At 25.4% G+C, this 19030-nt stretch overlaps 4 protein-coding genes across 4 annotated transcripts; all 4 read left to right on the forward strand.

The window, feature by feature from the left end:
- The first annotated feature begins 556 nt into the window (after positions 1 to 556).
- OCT59_007457 (uncharacterized protein) lies at positions 557 to 2161 on the forward strand. The gene is made up of 5 exons (XM_025313846.2): positions 557 to 614; positions 701 to 921; positions 998 to 1101; positions 1172 to 1362; positions 1522 to 2161. Exons 1-5 carry the CDS (start codon positions 599 to 601, stop codon positions 2052 to 2054), a joined length of 1065 nt encoding a protein of 354 aa, XP_025186603.1. The 5' UTR covers positions 557 to 598; the 3' UTR covers positions 2055 to 2161.
- Positions 2162 to 2309: 148 nt separating this feature from the next.
- OCT59_007458 (uncharacterized protein) lies at positions 2310 to 3737 on the forward strand (the record flags this gene model as incomplete). Its single annotated transcript, XM_025313845.2, has 2 exons — positions 2310 to 3517; positions 3581 to 3737. 2 exons carry the CDS (start codon positions 2310 to 2312, stop codon positions 3735 to 3737), a joined length of 1365 nt encoding a protein of 454 aa, XP_025186602.2.
- A 463-nt stretch (positions 3738 to 4200) lies between these two features.
- On the forward strand, positions 4201 to 5820 carry OCT59_007459 (uncharacterized protein; the record flags this gene model as incomplete). The annotated part of the gene is made up of 2 exons (XM_025313844.2): positions 4201 to 5372; positions 5436 to 5820. The coding sequence occupies 2 exons, from the start codon at positions 4201 to 4203 to the stop codon at positions 5587 to 5589; spliced, it is 1326 nt and encodes a 441-aa protein (XP_025186601.2). The 3' UTR covers positions 5590 to 5820.
- Positions 5821 to 16871: 11051 nt separating this feature from the next.
- On the forward strand, positions 16872 to 17699 carry OCT59_007460 (uncharacterized protein; the record flags this gene model as incomplete). The annotated part of the gene is made up of 1 exon (XM_025313843.2): positions 16872 to 17699. One exon carries the CDS (start codon positions 16872 to 16874, stop codon positions 17697 to 17699), a length of 828 nt encoding a protein of 275 aa, XP_025186600.1.
- Positions 17700 to 19030: the final 1331 nt, after the last annotated feature.

Raw genomic sequence — 19030 nt, forward strand, 5'->3', positions numbered from 1 at the left:
GTAGTATGGTACAATATTAATTAATAAACCCGTAGTACTTTTACACCCATTTACTGAACTTTGATCAATAAGCATCCTCAGTTATTAGGCCGTAATTGATTTTTGGGCAGAATGATGTGCCATATTCGAACAACTTTCAAGGAAATTTCCAAATATGTATTTCCTTTAAAATCAATATTGACGAATAATTTGTAAGTTTTTAACTTATCGTGGTATAAAAGTCATCAAAGAATTTTACGGGTACATTATATTAGCTTTTTTTATCTTAAACTATAAGGAAATTTTAGGATTATCACAAGAATGTGATTTAACTGGTTCTCTTTCTTGCCAAAGATAGTTGTTGTTTTAATAAAGTCTTAATAAATATTCGAAAAAAAGTAAGTGTTATTCTTACATAATCAGTGATTAACGTAATTGTATACGATGATTTATATAAATTAGGGCAATCTCAGCCGGTTGAATCTCGATTTTATGAATTAAAAACGTACAAAAAATATTTATCATTACAAAATAGTGTGGGAAATCAAAAAAAAAAATCTTTTTCTTTTTTTTTTAAAAAAAAAATCTTTAATCATTTCTTTTTCGAAATTTGTAAAAAATGAGCGAATTATCAGGTAATTTAAAATTGAGTCAAAATATTAAAGTTGTGGAGTTAACTAATAAAATATTTTGTTATTTTTTTTTTGTTGATAAATTCTAGTCCCTCCGATGATGTATTCTTTACAATTAAATGAATTTGGACCTCCATCTAATCTAAAATATGTTGAAGTGAAATCTCCTCAACTTTGTTCTCCATATCAAGTAATTGTAAAAGTGATAGCGGCTGGTGTTAACCCTATTGAATATAAACTTAGAAGTGGAAATTTTCCAATAGTTAATGTTTTGTTGAAATTTCCTGCTGTTTTAGGGTCTGATTTTTCTGTAAATATTTTTAATTTTCTTTAAATGAATTTTTGTTAATAAAGAAAAAATTTTCTTATTCTATAAATTTATTAAGGGAGTAATTCTTGCAAAAGGAGATAAAGTAACAGAATTTAAAATTGGAGATGAAGTTTTTGGTAAAACTAAAAATATATTTAGTGGATTAGGAACTTATGCGCAGTATGTATATAATTCGTTAAAAAAAATTTTTAGTTTGTTATATTCATTTATTTTATTTTTTTTTCCTCAGATTTGTGTTGGTTAATGTTAAAAGTGATGCCATCCTAAAGAAACCTGCTTCAATTACTCATCAAGAAGCCGCAGGAATTGGTATGGCTAGTTTAACAGCATGGAGTGGATTAATTTCTTTTGGCAATTTAAAAATTGATGAAGAGGCCAAAAAACTTCATCAAAAAGTTTTAGTAATTGGTGCCTCAGGAGGTAAAGATTAAATTAATTATGAGTGATCAATTATTTCATCCCTCTCATAAGTATTTCTTCCCTGTTTACACCCATCAGTTCTATACTCTTTAGTTTTGTTTACTTACATTTCATATATTAATCTTTCTTTTTCTTTTTTTCTTTTTTTTATAAAAAAAGGAGTTGGAACTTTCGCGGTTCAAATTGCAAAAATTATCAATAATGCACATGTAACAGCAATTTGTTCAGGTAAAAATGCAGAATTAGTTAAAAATTTAGGGGCAGATCGTGTAATTGATTATACTAAGGAAGATTTTGGAGAAGTTTTAAAAGAAGAAAGAGAAAGTATTGATTTAGTATTTGATTGTATTGGTGGAGACGAATATTATGATAAATCTATACCATTATTAAGGATAGGAGGTAATTTTGTTACAGCCGTAGGACCTGATACTTATGGTGATAATTTGGGAACAATTAATACTATGAAAGCCATTGCTGTTACACTCGGAAGAAAATTGTTCAGTGTAAGAAATTACAAATTCATAATTGGTTTATCGGAGAAAGATTTACCTAAAATTGTTACATATATGGAGAAAAGACAAATTGTTACAGTCATTGGGCACGAATTTGATTTAAAAGACGGAGTTAAAGCCCATGAAATAAGTGAAAGTCATAGAGCTTATGGAAAAATAATCTTAAATTGTTCAAATTAAATTAAATTATATATAAATATTTTTTTTTAAATATGTTGTGTAATGTCTCGTACGTAAGAATATTCTATTATATTTTCTAAACAAATAAATCCTATAATTAGCTCATTAAAATATTACTGTAATGGGATGACAAAACGGAACCTTATATTCCTATATTCCGATGAAACCATCCAAATAGTTGTACCGAATTAATAGGTATAAAAAAGGTCTAAAATCTTTTCACAAAATAACAAAAAACGAATAATAATAAAAAAAATGAAGTTAAATTTCATTTTAATAATTCTTTTCATCGTTTTAAAACAAATTTTTGCGGAGTGTTTTGAACCAATAGATACATTTAAACTTGAAAAAACAATAAAAAAAGTTGATTGCGGGGATTGGATAAACGAAAAGGGCATTAAAAAATTTAATAATAATGATGGTAATAAATTAGTTGGAGGGGGGAATGAAACAATGTTTAAAGTAACTTTTACATGTTTGTTAAATGATAAAGTATTGTGTGATAAGGCACAAAAAGCATTTGATAGAGCCAGTAATTCAATTACTAATACGTTAAAATTAAAAGAACAAGTTACGATAAATGCTACATTCTTTGATTTTTGCGGTGAGGGGAAAAATGATCTAGAATGCCCTTTAGAAGCTATTGCAACTATTGGGGAAACATCACCAAAAAGATTTTATTCATTATTATCAGATGATGATAAAATGGAAAGAATATACCCACAAGCATTGGTTAAACAATTTCAATTTCCTGAACATCCACAATATGATGATTTCGATATTATAATTCGTTTTAATTCTAGGGTTCGCTTTTATTTCCCCGAAGACACAACCCCAATTGGCCCAAAACAATATGATTTTGAATTTACAGTGACACATGAATTACTTCATGGATTAGGATTTTATAGTCTTTGGCAACCTTTACCTTTTGATGAAACCAACGACCTGAGGGCTTTATGTCCCCCAATTGTCGTAATTAATAGTGGTAAAGATGGAAAAGTAGATTCTGATAGTCCTGATGAACCTTTAACCGTTAAAGAGTCTATATTTGATAAATATATGATTAGATTAGATAATGGCAGTTTTATTTCTGAATATACTAAAAAAATGCAAAATTATGTTTCAAGCAACGAAAAAGCAACTCTTCAAGATTTTTTAGAAAGTCAGTTTCCAATAATGAGAACAATGTTTTTATTAGCAACGAGACCAAAATCTTTAGGTTTTTTACCTCATAATTCGAAAAGTATAAATGATGCTGTTATATTAGAAACTTCTATACCAGGTTATCAACCTGGATCAAGTGTATCTCATGTAGATTTATCAACTTATAACAATACTAGTGATTATCTAATGGCATATAAAGGTACTCCTGGTAGAACCACTACCGATTTTATTTCGATTGGCGGAAATTATCCCGGTGGTGTGATTGGACCCAAAACAAAATCCATTTTAGAAAGTATCGGGTAAGTAATTAATAATTTTTTTTTTTAACGACACCCAAAATAATTTTTCTTTCTTTTTTTTAGATATGCTACTGAAGAATATCCAGAACCAATTAAACCGCAACCTTTCGTAAAATCATCCGCAAAGCATAACTCCGCAGTTCCTATTTCTGCAATTTCTAATTCTGTAATTTTTAGTCAATTTTATATTATGATATTTGTTATTGTTATATTATTGTAAACCGTTGTGATGCTTGAAGTACAATCAATGTAAATAAATAATTAAACCGAATAGTTATTAATAAAAATCAGAATGATATTCCAAATCGGATTTGAAAATTATCCATAACCATAATAAGTATACCAAATTCATTCATTGAAAAATATCTAAAAATAATTATCCGAGAATAATATCTTACTAATCATTGAAAAATATTTGAAAAATATCTATTATTCATTGTAATATGACAAGATCGGAACTATTTTTCTTCGATACTTCAATAAATAGTTGTACATAAACGAGGTTAACCCCTACATAAAAAAAAATTGTCTGAGAAACTCCGATAAATGATCAATTTTTTTTAGTTTTTATTCCGATTCCGATTTCCGATTTCCGAAAAACTCCGAAAAAATTTTTTTAGATAATATAAAGGTCCATCTAATAATTTTTTTTTCATCACTAACTAAAAAAAAAGAGAAAAAAAATGAAGTTAAACTCCTTTTTAATAATCCTTTTCATCATTTTAAAACAAATTTACGCGCAATGTTTTGAACCGATAGATGAAAAAAGAGTAAAAAAAGTCGCTTGCGGAAAATGGGTAACCGAAAAAGATATTAATAAAGTTAAAATTAATAATAATAATAAATTAGTTGGAGGAAATGAAACGATGTTTCAAGTAACTTTTACATGTTCAACAAGTGATACTGTAATGTGTACTAAGGCACAAAGAGCATTTGTTAACGCCGGTAATACAATTGCTAATACGTTAAAATTTAAAGAAAAAGTTTTGATAAATGCTACATTAATGGACTTTTGCGCCGAAGAAAATATCGAAACATGCGCTTTAAAACATCATATTGGACTAGCAGGACCACAAAGATTATATTCATTATTATCAGATGATGATAAAATTGAAAGAATATACCCACAAGCATTGGTTAAACAATTTCAATTTCCTGAACATCCACAATATGATGAATTTGATATTTTTATTCGTTTTAATTCGAGAATGGATTTTTACTTTACCGATGATACTACTCCAATTGGCCCATTACAATATGATTTTGAATTTACAGCAATACATGAATTACTTCATGGATTAGGATTTATCTCTTATTGGCAACCTTATGATGAAGCTAACAACCTAAAAGCTTTATGTCCTGCATTTGCTTTACTTAATAGTGGTAATGATAGAGCATTCGATGATATTGGTGAAAATGATCTTGTAACCGTTAAAGAGTCTATATTTGATAAATATATAATTAGATTAGATAAGGGTACCTCTATTACTGAATATACTAAAAATATCGAACAATATGTTGTGAACAACCAGAATGCTACTGAGGAAGAATTTTTACAAAATCTATTTCCAACAATGAATGAAGTGTATACATTAGCAACGACGCCAAAAATTTTAGGTTTTTTACCTCATAATTCGAATGTAACTGACGCTGTAATATTAGAAACGTCTATAAAATATCTAGCTGGATCAAGTTTAACCCATGTAGATTTATCAACTTATAACAATACTAGTGATTATCTAATGGCATACAAAAGTACCCCTGGTAAAACCGTTAACGATTTTATTTCTATTGGCGGAAATTATTCTGGTGGTGTGATCGGCCCCAAAACAAAATCGGTTTTAGAAACTATTGGGTAAGTAATTAATAATAATACTTTTTTTTTTTTAATGACACAAAATAATTATTCTTTTTTTAGATATGCTACTGAAAGTTATCCAGATCCGATCAAACCTCAACCATTCGTAAAACCTCAAGCTAATCTCAATTCTGCAGCTATTTCTTCAATTTCAAATTCTGTAATTTTCAGTCAATGTTATATTTTGATATGTATTATTATTATCTTATTATAAGATTTTGAACATTGAATTATTTACATTGCTGTATGGTGCTTTAGATATGATAAAAAGAAATAACAATAGAAATAGACATAATATATATAGCACATAGTATACAGGGAAATTATTAAATAGACATAGTATACAGGGATAGAATAATAAATTATTAAATAGACATAGTATACAGGATAGTATTAAATTGATTAGTTATTAAATAAATACTTGTTATCTCATTGTGTATGGCGTATACACCGATGGATTTTATACTTTTTATACTTTTTTTATACCGGTGGAATAATTTACAAAAAAATCCATCGGTGTATACATAATACCGATGGGATAAATATTAATATAAAATTGATTTTTTTTTTAAAAAAAAATCATATCCGGGAATTAAATTCGACTAGTATGATTTATAAATATCTTTAGTCCAGATTCGATATTGGATATCTTAAGTTGGAATTTAGAATGATCAGGTAAAATGCGCGATTTTTCTTCAAAATAATATTTCTTTAGAAAATAATTTTTAACGTTAAAAACATGTCCAAGTGGGTTCTGTTATTCAAAGAATAATGCAAACACCCAAGGCATCGAATAACCTTTACCCAGATTAATTCGTTGCCACCATAAAAATAACGGGGAGTTACTAACAATATTTTATATGTTTTGTGAATTTGTGATTAAAATATAAAATGGAAAATGGAGCGCCCTTAACGTACAGTAGGGGTGTACGATATTAACGTTCGAGTTTAGGAATTATGCACTTGCACGTGATAGCGTTAACGTTAACTCCGGCCAGTTTGTACGTTAATATCGTACACCCTCACTGTACATTAAGGAACCCCTATAAAATGTACATCATCACGTGAGCATTGTTGCTTTGTTATGGAATTTTATGAATGATCATTATCATCTTGACCAGCATTAGATTTAAAGCAATGATGATCACATTTATTCACATTTTATCATTTTTTATTGTGATTTGATATCAAGTTTTTTGAGAACTGATTATTTAAAATTTACTACCCGATTAAATACGCGTAGAGAACCATTTTACTAATTATGTTCGCGTTTGAATTCCAAAGTTTTAAATAAACCATTTAATAAAAGGAAATTTTTCAAATTTTTTTGCTTGTGCTTGAGAATAAAATCATATCATATTAAAAAATTTAAGAGCCTAAGATTAATTGAAAAAGGAATTTATGTCGAAATAAAATTTTTGCATATGTTATTAGTGTAGATAAATAAGAACCGACGTCTGATGATAAAAGGATTCGCGATAAATTCATAATATTTAACATATTTTTTTTTTTTCTTAAATTCAAATGAAAAGTCATTTTTCGATCGAAAATTTTTTTTTCAAAATAAAATAAAATAAAGAATTAATAATGTAAGTTAATAAATTCGGCAAATATTAAAATGATTCTTTGCCTTGTAATAAATATAACCCTACGAATCATTATCGTTCGTCGTCTTCTCATTCTTGGTCTTTGACGATTATTATTATCATCATCATTATTTTGTTGCTGAGAATTACGACGTGTATTTCGTGTATTTCGTGTATTTCGTGTATTTCGTCTATTTCTAAACATTGAATCGAATTTTCAATGGAAATCTTAATGAAATCTTAACGTAAACGATTGATTTTTATTTTTAATTTTTGATATTAAAGAATTTAAATAGAATAAATTCTATCAAATCAACTTTATTTCATTTGTTTTTTTTTATTTTGTTTTTGATAATTTACGAAATTTTAGGTGTCTTTTTAAATATATTTACGATATATTTTTTTTTACATTACGGATAAAAAAATATCAACCAATGTTTATTTAATTATAGAAATTTGTGTACATAAAATTATTTAATGATATATGGAATGAATGGAATGAAATACAAGCTTAGAAATTTAGCAGGCAAAAAAATTACCACTTCAATGCTTCAATGGAAAAAAAGAAAAGACCTTTGCAGAATAATCTGGTAAACAAGAACACTTTTTGATCCGATCTTCCGAATTTAATTATATTAAATGCGCATCGCCGCACCCCTGACAAAAATTATATTTTTATTTACAGTATTTACGGTACAAAAAAAAGTATACACGGGCCATATACTGTACATATATCTTTTAAAAAACGATAAATAAAGATAACAAAATATCAAATTATTACATAAATATTGTTATATTTTTAAACCAACTGCATTTAAACTCATAGAAAAGTTATTGATTCGTGATCGTGATTGATGCAAAAAATAAAAAATAATGTTTGTTAATAATCATTTTTAGGAAAACAAATACAGTATATCGGATATTTGTCAATCATAATATTGGTTGATCATTTGTCCTACTGAAATTTCACTAACATAATTTATGATATAAGCGTATAAAGCGTATGTGCTTAATAAAATATCATTAAAAATAGTACATTCATTATATTCTTCCTAAAAAAATTTCTCAATTTATTTTCGCGAACTTGATTAAATGTTTACGCACCAGGAAAAAAGAAAAAGTCTCTTTATAATGACAAAAGAAAACAGAATATTTTATAACTGCTTATGTGCTTATTATCTTCTATTAAAGAAAGGAGTAAATTTTATTTTGGATGAGAAGACAATTCAATATGGGAGCTATTAATGTCACATGAATTGATGGATTTTTTTGCTCAGAATTACTGCATTAAGAAGCTAGCTTGTGACAAATAGTAAGTGTCAAATAATATTTCTTACACTAAAAAAATTGAAGTTCCCAGAATACATAATAGGACAGAAAGGTGTGACGCGGTGACCAAATTATTCATTTTAAAACCAAAATTCATTTTCACGTGATCACATAAAATATGTCACCGTGTCACGCCCCTACTATTTTCACTTTTTTTACACTTTTTACCAAGTAAATCTTGGAACTTTGAAATTTTTTTTATAAAATCTCTTTATTTGTCACATAAAATAATTCCATACCGGATAATGCCAAGTCAATGCCATAACTTTGGCCAAAACGTCACGTGAAAGTGAAATTTTGTTAGATGTTTAAGACGATCACATGATACCGTTATTACTTTGGATGAAATCATCAAAGTCTTGTACTCCGGGTATAATACTGAAGAATTTAATATTTAATCCGATTTATAAGTATATAGATGGAAATTATATATTAAGGGTATTCACTTTACTTTAGGCAGCAATATCCTAATGCCTAAGGCAGTGTTGGCATTTGGCCGCGACCAATAACCAGTTTGGCCGGTCAAACTGGCCTAAGATAAGACTTTAGATATCATAATAATGAAAGTTAAAGTCTCAGTGTCTCATAAAGATTAATCTAATTAACAAACGTAGGTGTATACTCTTTTCTTTGGAAGAGAATATAATATATATTATTATATTTAGATTATTTAATGAGTTAGTTATTATAAAGCAATTTTCAAATCTTTATGAATTTGAATGTTTTAGACGCATTAAAAAGTGCGGTGTGCTGCATCAAAAATCGTCAATATTTCTAATACGCGGTGAAATGGAACCTTGATATAACGGCGGAACATAAGTCTTGATATATCGGAATTGGATCTGGAACGGATTATCACTCGATATAACGGATTTCTCGATACAATGGATTTTTTGACAAATTTTACTAATGGAACGGGTGGTTCCATTATATCGAATTTCACTGTGTAATATATAACTACAGGTGTGAATTTTTTAGACATCTTGGCAAAATTTAAGAATGTATTTTAATCTCTCTTCTAAAAATTAAGTAGCATTTTCTCAAGTTTTGATAATGAATTTCGATTATTTTGATAATGAACTTTGGTTACTTGATAAATTGTCTTTGGCAAATGTGTATATTATATTTTAATTGGTGAACTTCCAATTTGACCACCCTGATGATTAATGTAAAATGACCTTTGAGTAAAGTACTTAACTTCCTTATTAAGATAAAAGGAGTAACCATTCCAGTCGACGTAGTGGTTTTGTTAAGTCGATTAGGAGGAATACGCGGAATTTAATGACCGATATTTTATTTTTGAGACATCCAATATTAAAATCAACATTAATTCCTATTGGTCACCGCAGTATTCCAATTTACCAAATTGATTATCGGTCTTCGACCGATATCTCTATTCCTAAACGCAATTCATTTTAACGAGACGTATATAAAGGGTTATTGTCCACTTAATTCTAATCGCTAATTTAAATATTTATTTTCTTTAACACTCAATAATGATTAAATTTATTGTATATTATTCATTTAATGCTAAAATTTTTTTTACTAACCTTTTATAATTCATATTTATTTATTTATTAAATTATTTATTTATTTGTTTTATTTGTTGACAGAGTTGATTAACATTTTGTTTGTAAAATTGTAATTTGGAAATATTTAAAACGGTTATTTGTTAAATAATTAACATTTTTAGGGTAAACATGTTTTTCATATATCGTAAATTTCATCATATATCGTAGATTTCATACATCGTAAATGTAAAATTTAAAATTTAAAAGTTAAGCACCCTTCAAACTTTTTTCAAAATTTGCAAAAAAAAAAGTATGATGCAATAAGAACCTTACTAAATTTTTTTTGTAAAAAAGGGGAGGGACGATAGGTTTTACTTTTTTTACTTTTTTTTAATTTTTATTTTTTAAAAACTTACAAATTTTTTTAAAATTTTTACCTAAGTTCATATGACTATGTCATATGATTATATCATTACATGTCATAAAGTCATAAAGTCATATGAGGGTTTCAAATAAATCATGTGAAATAAAGTTTAGCCAATCATATATCAAAAATCCAAAACGTGTTCATAATTGATCAACAAGGAGTAGAAAACTCTTAGTTGATTTTTCTATTTTTAACCGGATTACCGGATTAAAAACTATAACATTATTCCTATAATAAACAATTCCTTATGGAAAAAACATTATTACATATATGGTATTAATATACTTTTTTTGAATGAAATGAAAGTAAAAAAATGATGAAAATGAAAATAAATGAATTATTGAAAATATTGAAATCAAAAGAAAAAAAAAATTCTGGAATTTCTAAAATATTCAAGAAAAGTACTACTATTCAAAATATCAAATACTTTTTTTGTAAAATACCGACTTTTTTTTTTAATGTCTTTACGGTAATCTCCAAAAGATGACTTTTAATCGATCCATAAATTAATCATAAGAATTCATTAATAATAGTTACATTTATAAATTATTAATAAGAAGGAAATGAGAAAAATAAATCGGAGAAGGTTTCCGTGGCTGATTGTATAAGTATTAAATAGTTAAAGTTAACCTTTTTTTTTCTTTTACGCGTATCTTGTACATATCCGGTGATAGGCTTTTTAATGATTATCCGGAAAGTCCGGATGCCATAAAGCCGTTGTCTTCAAATCTGAAACAAAATAATGGAAAAAGACAAAACTTTATCTTTAAAATCTTCGGCCGCACCACATAAGTGATCTAAAAAAAATCATCAGCCAAATTATTATGTTTTTGCAAAACAAAAAAAAGAGAAAAAATCTTGAGTCACGTACCTTGCATTGTCAATCTTTTCTATAAATGAAACAAATGAACAAATGGGACTTGGCACAATTGGAATGTTCGAGATCTCACTATTAAATCAAAATATCATGTATGTACTGCGTGTTCAAAAATGATTAAATCAATGAAGAAAATCTCTTTCATTTTTTTGATACTTTTATAAAATGTTCGATTAGGAAAGTATTCTTTGGATAAAATATTATAAAAAGTTTTTTCTTTTAGTTTATTCTATATGAAAAGTTCGATTTTATGATTGACAACGAGGAAAAATTTCTATTGTTACATGTGTTACAAGTGACACCTACATGTGATTCTAGATGCATATTCTTTTCTATATAGAATATTGGTTTTTATAGAACAAAGATGCCGTTGTTCTTTTCTGGCTAATAATTTTGTGTTTATCGAATTAAAAGACAATAACAAGAAAATTATTATTTTTACATTATTTTACATTATTATAATTATTTCATCATTATTGTTATTGTTATTTTCTGTTACATATAAAAATTTTTTGGCTAAAAATTTTTTTTCTATTACATTACATACATTACACCAAAAAAAAAAATAATAATTAATTATTTAATTATTAACAATTATAACGAATAATAATAATAATAATAGATTTTCTGCGGACAATGATTCCTTTTTTTAATTTTTACTCAGGAGAAATACTTAAGCTAAGCCAAAGAAGAATTAGAATCGAAATATCGAAATGGTATTATTATATGATTGGAAATTTCTTTAATCGATTTGATTTTGTACTCATTTGTTGTTATATGGTTCCATAAATAAAATTCATTGAGATCGCGTTCATACTAACGTGAATGAACAAATTCTTACGGCCTTCTAATCGGCCTACGCGAATAAATTCTTTTATCCAAAAAAGAATGGATAAAGATTAGATTAACATAACAGGGTAAAAGTAAAAAGTAATACAAAATAATTTAACAAAATAATAAAAATAAATTCAAATATTTAATTCAAAATAATAGATCGTAAAAAGCAAACAAATGAATAAAATTGTAATAAAGAATAAATAAATACAAAGATTTTTTTAATAATAAACAAAAATGCAGTTTCAAAAATCAAAAAAAAATGAATTAGAAAAAAAAGTAAATATTATTATACCTTAAGTGGGACATTGGGACTTTGTAATCTTAATGATTTTATGACTTTACTTGTCCTTTTTTTTATTTTTTTTTCTTTATTTTTTTTCTTTATTTTATTTTATTTTTTGTCTTGTCATCTATTTACAAGATAATTAAAAATGCAAAGTAGACCCGAGTCTAACTTATCAAAAATGATCAAAGTTACGCGCGATCAAATTATAACACATTTTTAGGAATTAATTAAAATTAAACTTTGTCTTATTTTCATTTTGTAACTATTGTTAGTTTTAAATAATATTTATTATGACTTTTGATTAAATAATTAAGACTTATTGATAAATTTGTGGACTTATTGATAATTAACTTTTACGTGGCGTTCTATGGATCATGCGATGCAAGTGTAGGCCGATTAAAATTGATCAAATGATACCAGTCAATTAAAATTTGCATCTGCAAAATTTTTTACTCGGTTAAAATAGATCATCATGTAATTTTAATTCGATCGTGGCGCACTTTATTCATGTGAACGATTATGGTGCAGAAATTTAATAAGGAAAACAAACAATTAACAAAGCCTCTTTGAAAGAAAAAAGTTTCAATTTACATTTTAAAACGCCTTAATAGAAATCCTAAACATACATATTGTCTTTTTTTTTTAACGCATGCATAGTGCGGTGGCCCAAGTCCTAGCCACACATACACAATATTAACGTGATTAGTAAGATAGTAGTACAAATTCTTGTGGGCAATGGGTAATCTTTAAAAGGGGCTTGATAAGCAAACACAAACCCTAAGTGTATCAAAAAATTCGTGACACAAGAACCAGCAAGTTTTAAACAGGTTTGGGAGAATCATCTGATTTAATTACTGCGGCAACTCTTTGTTAAGAATAAAATTGGCCAATCATTATGATTGAAATTACAAAAGCATTTCATTGTTACTTATGCCCGAAAATGATAATCATGTTGTAACACGAATTACGTACGCTTTCGTAAATAAAGTTTTAAAAAATGCACAATGATTGTTAGTAAGACGTGACACTATGCAAAACCTTACATTGAATGACTTCTTGTATCACGATCTTAATATGGAGTTGTTAATAAAAGAACAATCATCTAGAAATTTTTATTTAACATTATATATAATGTAATTAAGAATTTGACCATATTTGGTTTTATAGAAAACTGGAATGAAAATAATAAACCGGTTTTTTTTATTTACATGCATACATATCAAGTCATAGGATTAATTATTATATGAATTTGAGTAACAACTTAAAATAAAAAAAAATGATACAACTTAAAATAAATGAAAATTAAATGATTTCGATAAGGATCTTTACTCAAAAAAATTTTAAACTATGCATGTATGTAGGTTAGGGCGTAAATAAAAAAAAGATCTTTAATTTATGAAATTCAAAAATCATCTTGTGTCATCAAAATACGGAGGTAAGTATCCGAATTTTTTTAAACCTGTATATTCTTGATATTTAAACTTTAAAGAAGAATACTTTAATTAAATTAAATACTATATTTGGAAAATTGTAAGAAAAAAAAAAAGGTTATTGTTAAAGATGCAGAATGCAAGTTACTCGGTTTTTTAAGTTTATGCAGACGTCTCGCAAAGAGGGGTAAACGTTTTAAACTACTTTTTGTTACCTAATGTTTGGAATGATTTGCACATGCTTCAGACCACAAAAAAAAAAAAAAGAATAATAATTTCCTCGATTAAAAATTTTTTTTTTAGAAAAAAAAAACTCTAATAAATTGTTTGTATACTAGTTAATCTTGTTTTCCTTTTAAAAATATATGCTTAATGATAATAAACATGAATGACTTAAATGCGGGGCAGGGGGAAAGGGGGGGATGGGTTAATATTAAATGTTAATATATAGTTTTGAGTTATGCTAGCCAAATTGTAAACTTTCATAATTTTGAGTTATGTATGTTTGTGCAAGCAGAGTAATGGCGTTTTTTTTTTCTTTTATTATTTCCTTTTGTTTTTATTTTATTTTAAACTTTTTTGTGAAATTATTGACCCCAGAAAAAACACATAAAAAAAATTTTTTTTAAATTTTACTCGTTAAAATGTAACTTAAAAAAATTTTTTTATTATTATTTTATTTTCCGGTTTTAAAAACAGTAAAGAAGATCTACAACAGGTTATTGTTTTTTCTTTTTAAAAAAAAAAAAAAGTCAAAATTAAAAATAATAAACAAGAAACAACAGATTGACATAAGTAAAGAGAATTTCTTGTTTTAGTAATTTTTCATTAATTAAACTTTCTCGCATAAAATTTTTTTTAACAAATAAATATGTTCTTCTCTTTGCAGTTTTTTTTAACTGGTTAAAAGAAAATATAAAAGAGAGAAGAGAGAAAGAAAAAAATAAAAATAATAAATTATCAAGTATGAAACGTACCTAAATTTTTATTCGTAAAAGAATTTTTTTCAAGAATTTTTTTTTTCTTTTTTTTCTTTATTTTTTCTTTTTCGGTATAAGGACCCAAGATGATAGAGAGCAAAAAACCTAATTGTGACTATGAGTCAATAAGAAAAAAAAAAAAAAAAAAAAAGATGGTCAGGTGAGTCAGGTGGTCATTTAATATGCATAAACAAGTTATGGACAGGTCATGAAAAAAATGCGACGATCATATGATCCATCTATTAGTTAAAAAATGGGAACACTTGCCAGAAACGGGTTTTTTTCTTGATTAAGTAGCCATTAATTTAAAAAAAAATATTTTTAAACTGTCAAAAAAAAAAAAAAAAAAAACCCTAAATTCTGTAATATAAATAATGATTAACAGAACCCTAAAAGCGACTTGCATTAATGTACAACGTAATTCTGAGTACAAATGATGCGATGTACTTTACATTTTAGTGCTAATAATATGCAAAAAATATTATTAGGTGTCACAAAAAAATATGCATGGAGGATTCCCCACTTTTTTTCAAAAAATTGCTTGTAATCGGGTAATTTTTTGTAACTACATTTTATTTATTTATTATTGTCAGATTTTTTTTTTAAAATAAAAAAAAAAAAAAAATATTTTAAATATTTGTTTTTGTCATCAGATGAGTTATGCGGTTACCTGATGCCAACCTTTGTATTTTAAATTATAATACAATATATATATTTATTTATTATTTATGTATGTATATATATTTTATTATTAAAATGTTTTTTCTCTTTATATATATATTTTTATATTACATATTCTATTTATTTATTTATTCTTATTTATTTATTTATTTATTTATTTATTTTCAAGAAAAAAAAAAATGCTTATAATGCTTATCAATAAAGAGTAACACAAAAAAAAAATTTTGTTCAGAATAATGAAAGACTTTTGAAGTTGCACGGATGGCAGAATGTTTCAGTTATATGTTTAAATGAACCTCATCAAAAGAAAGTTCATTACACGAATTAAGGAATGCTGACATTAATGTCATTAATGATAATAAGTTATCATTGTCATGTTACTTAATTATAAATTTGATAGAATACAAAAAAAGATAATTTAATTTATTCGTCATTGTATTTTAACCGTAAAAGTGAGGGGTTCATTTTAAGTTTTAGTTCAATGGTTAATCCGTTAAATAATTCAAAAAAAAAAAGTAGCTTATTTTAGCTCAATTAAAGAAGTCGATAAGGTAATTTGTGATAGAATCTAGATTGAAATTATATAATAAATAAAAAAAAAAATTTTAAATAAAAATTTAATTTATTATATTTAATTTATTTTTTTGGAATATGAATAAGTCAATAATTGTTCGTAAAAAAAAAAAAAATAAGAAAATAAATTTTTGTTTAACAAATTTAAACAATGTAAATTTGTTCCGTTGGTCCGGTCGTTAAATTATTACGAGATATGAAGATTATTAATAACGGGAGAAACCCAAAGTGGGGTATAAAAGAATTTTAAGGGACAAAAAAAAATATGCTTATTCCTTCTTTATTTCATTTAAAAACAAGTTTTTGATCTTGGAAGACGGTTAAATTATATATATGATGTATATATTATATGTATGTGTATAATATATAAATAATAAATAAAAAAATATATATATATTTATACATAATATATATATATATAAATATAAATATGTATATATAAATATATATATAATTTTGTAAAATATGCATAAAAAAAAAATTGTCAAATATTTCTATTATATTTTCCATTTTTTTCTAAAAAAAAATATATAAATAAATTTTAAATAAAATAAAAGAAACAGAAATTTTATTTAGGTTATTTTAAATGTATAAAAAAAAAAATTTTTTAAAACCGAATAAATTATATTCTGTAAGGAACGTAACATAAAAAAGTTTTATATTGTGTTCAACGATAGACTTGTGAAACACGTGTAACAACAAAGAGCTGCATATTATTTTACCAAATCTGAGACGGCAAATCATTACCACATTTTGTTCCTTTGTGTACTTCAGGCATTTTCTATTTTGTTCATATAGTTATGTATAGAAAAATTCCTATATAAAGGGAAAAAAAAATCGATGAATTTCTCTCAACCAAAAACATCTTTTGAAAAAAAAAACAAATATAAAAATATAATTTTTGATATAAAAAAATTATAAAATTATTTGATAAAAAAAACTTTTTCGTCAGATATTTTTTTTATTACAAATTACAAAAATGACTGAAACAATCTCCCAACAAAAAGAATTTGTGTTTATTTCCGTTGATGGAAAGCAAACAAAAAATCATGCAATTTCTCCTCCAGAAAACTTAAAAGTGGAATTTCCACCAAAATTCTCTGATTCAGAACTTGGCCGTACTCATGATAAGAAAGGGTCCGGAAAAAGCAAAAAACCACCAAATGCTTTCATCCTCTTCAGAAAGAAATATGTCGAATCTTTACATCGACTCGGACATCATGATGCCATGAAAAAAGTTTCCGGTTGGGCAAGAGATGCTTGGAACAAATTGTCTCAAGCAGAAAAAGATCAATATGAACAATACGCAAACAGGGCCGCAAGCCTTTATCAAGAGTGGGAAATAAGAAATCCCCAACCCATCAATCGTAATAATAATCGTATTCGTCAAAGCAACAATAATAATACTGCAACAAGAAAAAGAAAAAATTTACAACGTGGACATGGGCAAAATCCAAATTCAATCTCATTGAATTCAAATTCGACCAGGCAAATTTCAACTCCAACAATTCATCAAATGCCAGCACATTTCGTATCACCTAAATCTTCCCCCGAATCGATCTTTGAAATACTCCCTGATTATGATAACACACGGAATTATAATGATCAGCCCATTTTGACTGAACCTTTTCCAACTTTTCATTATTATCCTGAAATCATTTACGATACATCATCAATTATTCCTGATTACTTCGTAAATATTGAAGATAGTTATTCTGTTCCCCCTTTAGCTGAAATCCAATCTACTAATAATCAATTTTATGATTTGGATTATTATCTTTCAAATTCCAAGATTAACTTTTTGTAAACAAAAAAAAAAAAATTTTTTATTTTTATTATTATTATTATTATCCCCCCCCCCTTTATATTTTATCCATGTAAATTTATTAAACATTTTTTTTTCAATACAGCATTAGTCTGAATATTCTTTTTAAAAAATCTCTTTTTCAATTTTTATTTTATTTTTCTTCGAATCGTAAATTTTTTACAATAAAAGACCCATTCTTTGAAAATCACAAACACAAACAAACGCCTTTTTTTTAAAATATGTTAAAAAAAAAAAAATCTATACAACACAATATTTTTAATTATGATTATATTATAAGTTACGAAACAATTTATTATGATAAGTATGCATTTTTCATTTTTATGTAGTTTATTTTTAAGCATTACAATTTTTCATATTTTCATCATATAAAAAAAAAAAAGATAAGGTTTAGTATATTACAATTTAATTGATTTAATTTTGTAGTTTTTTAAAAAAAAAATTATTTATTTTTCACGTTTTTAACTTAATAATGTACATTTAAAATTTTTTTGTATTATTTAATATCATATTTAGAAAAAACATTCTTCTTTTTTATTATTTACTTTAATCTTTTTTTAAAAATAAATCATTCAAAAAAAATCACTATTTTTTTTATTTTTTTGAGAAAAATAATTAATATTATCACTCATTCTATTCATTTATTTTATTATTTTTTTGAAAGTAGAAAATTTTGAACATTTTTTTGTACAGTATTCTTTTATTTTTATTATTATTTTTTATTATTTTTTATTATTATTTTTTATTATTTATTTATTTATTTATTTATTTTTATTTTTTATTATTATTATTAATTATTAATATTTTTTTTTTATTGGAATTCTTAATGTATTTTCTTTATTTTTATTTTTATCCTTTTTCTTTTTTTTGACAAGTGATTGATTCACGAACGAAAAAAAAAAAGCAGGAAAAAAAAGTAACCAAAAGTATTTTAGTAAACGCAAAAAAAAAATATATATATATAACTTATTTTTTTTTATCTATTTTTAATTAATAATAATACGTATATTTTTTTTATTATTGTAAATAAAAATCATATTTTTTTTAAAAAAAAAAACAAAAAAAAAAACTTTTAAACTTTGTTTATTTTTTTTTCAAATGATAATATTATTATTGGCGCAGTAAATTTGTTTTACACAATAATATTTTTTTTTTATTACAAGTTCCCTTAAATGTATCACGGTTAATTTATAATCAAAGAAAGTCTTTGAATATCATTGTTTAATTGTTAAACATTTTACTTTGAAATACATTTTTTTTCTTTTGTTAGAATTTATACTTGCATAATGCACATCGGGATGTGCTGTACGTTT

This window comes from Rhizophagus irregularis, chromosome 15, assembly GCF_026210795.1.
Source record: "Rhizophagus irregularis chromosome 15, complete sequence".
Taxonomy (NCBI): domain Eukaryota; kingdom Fungi; phylum Glomeromycota; class Glomeromycetes; order Glomerales; family Glomeraceae; genus Rhizophagus; species Rhizophagus irregularis.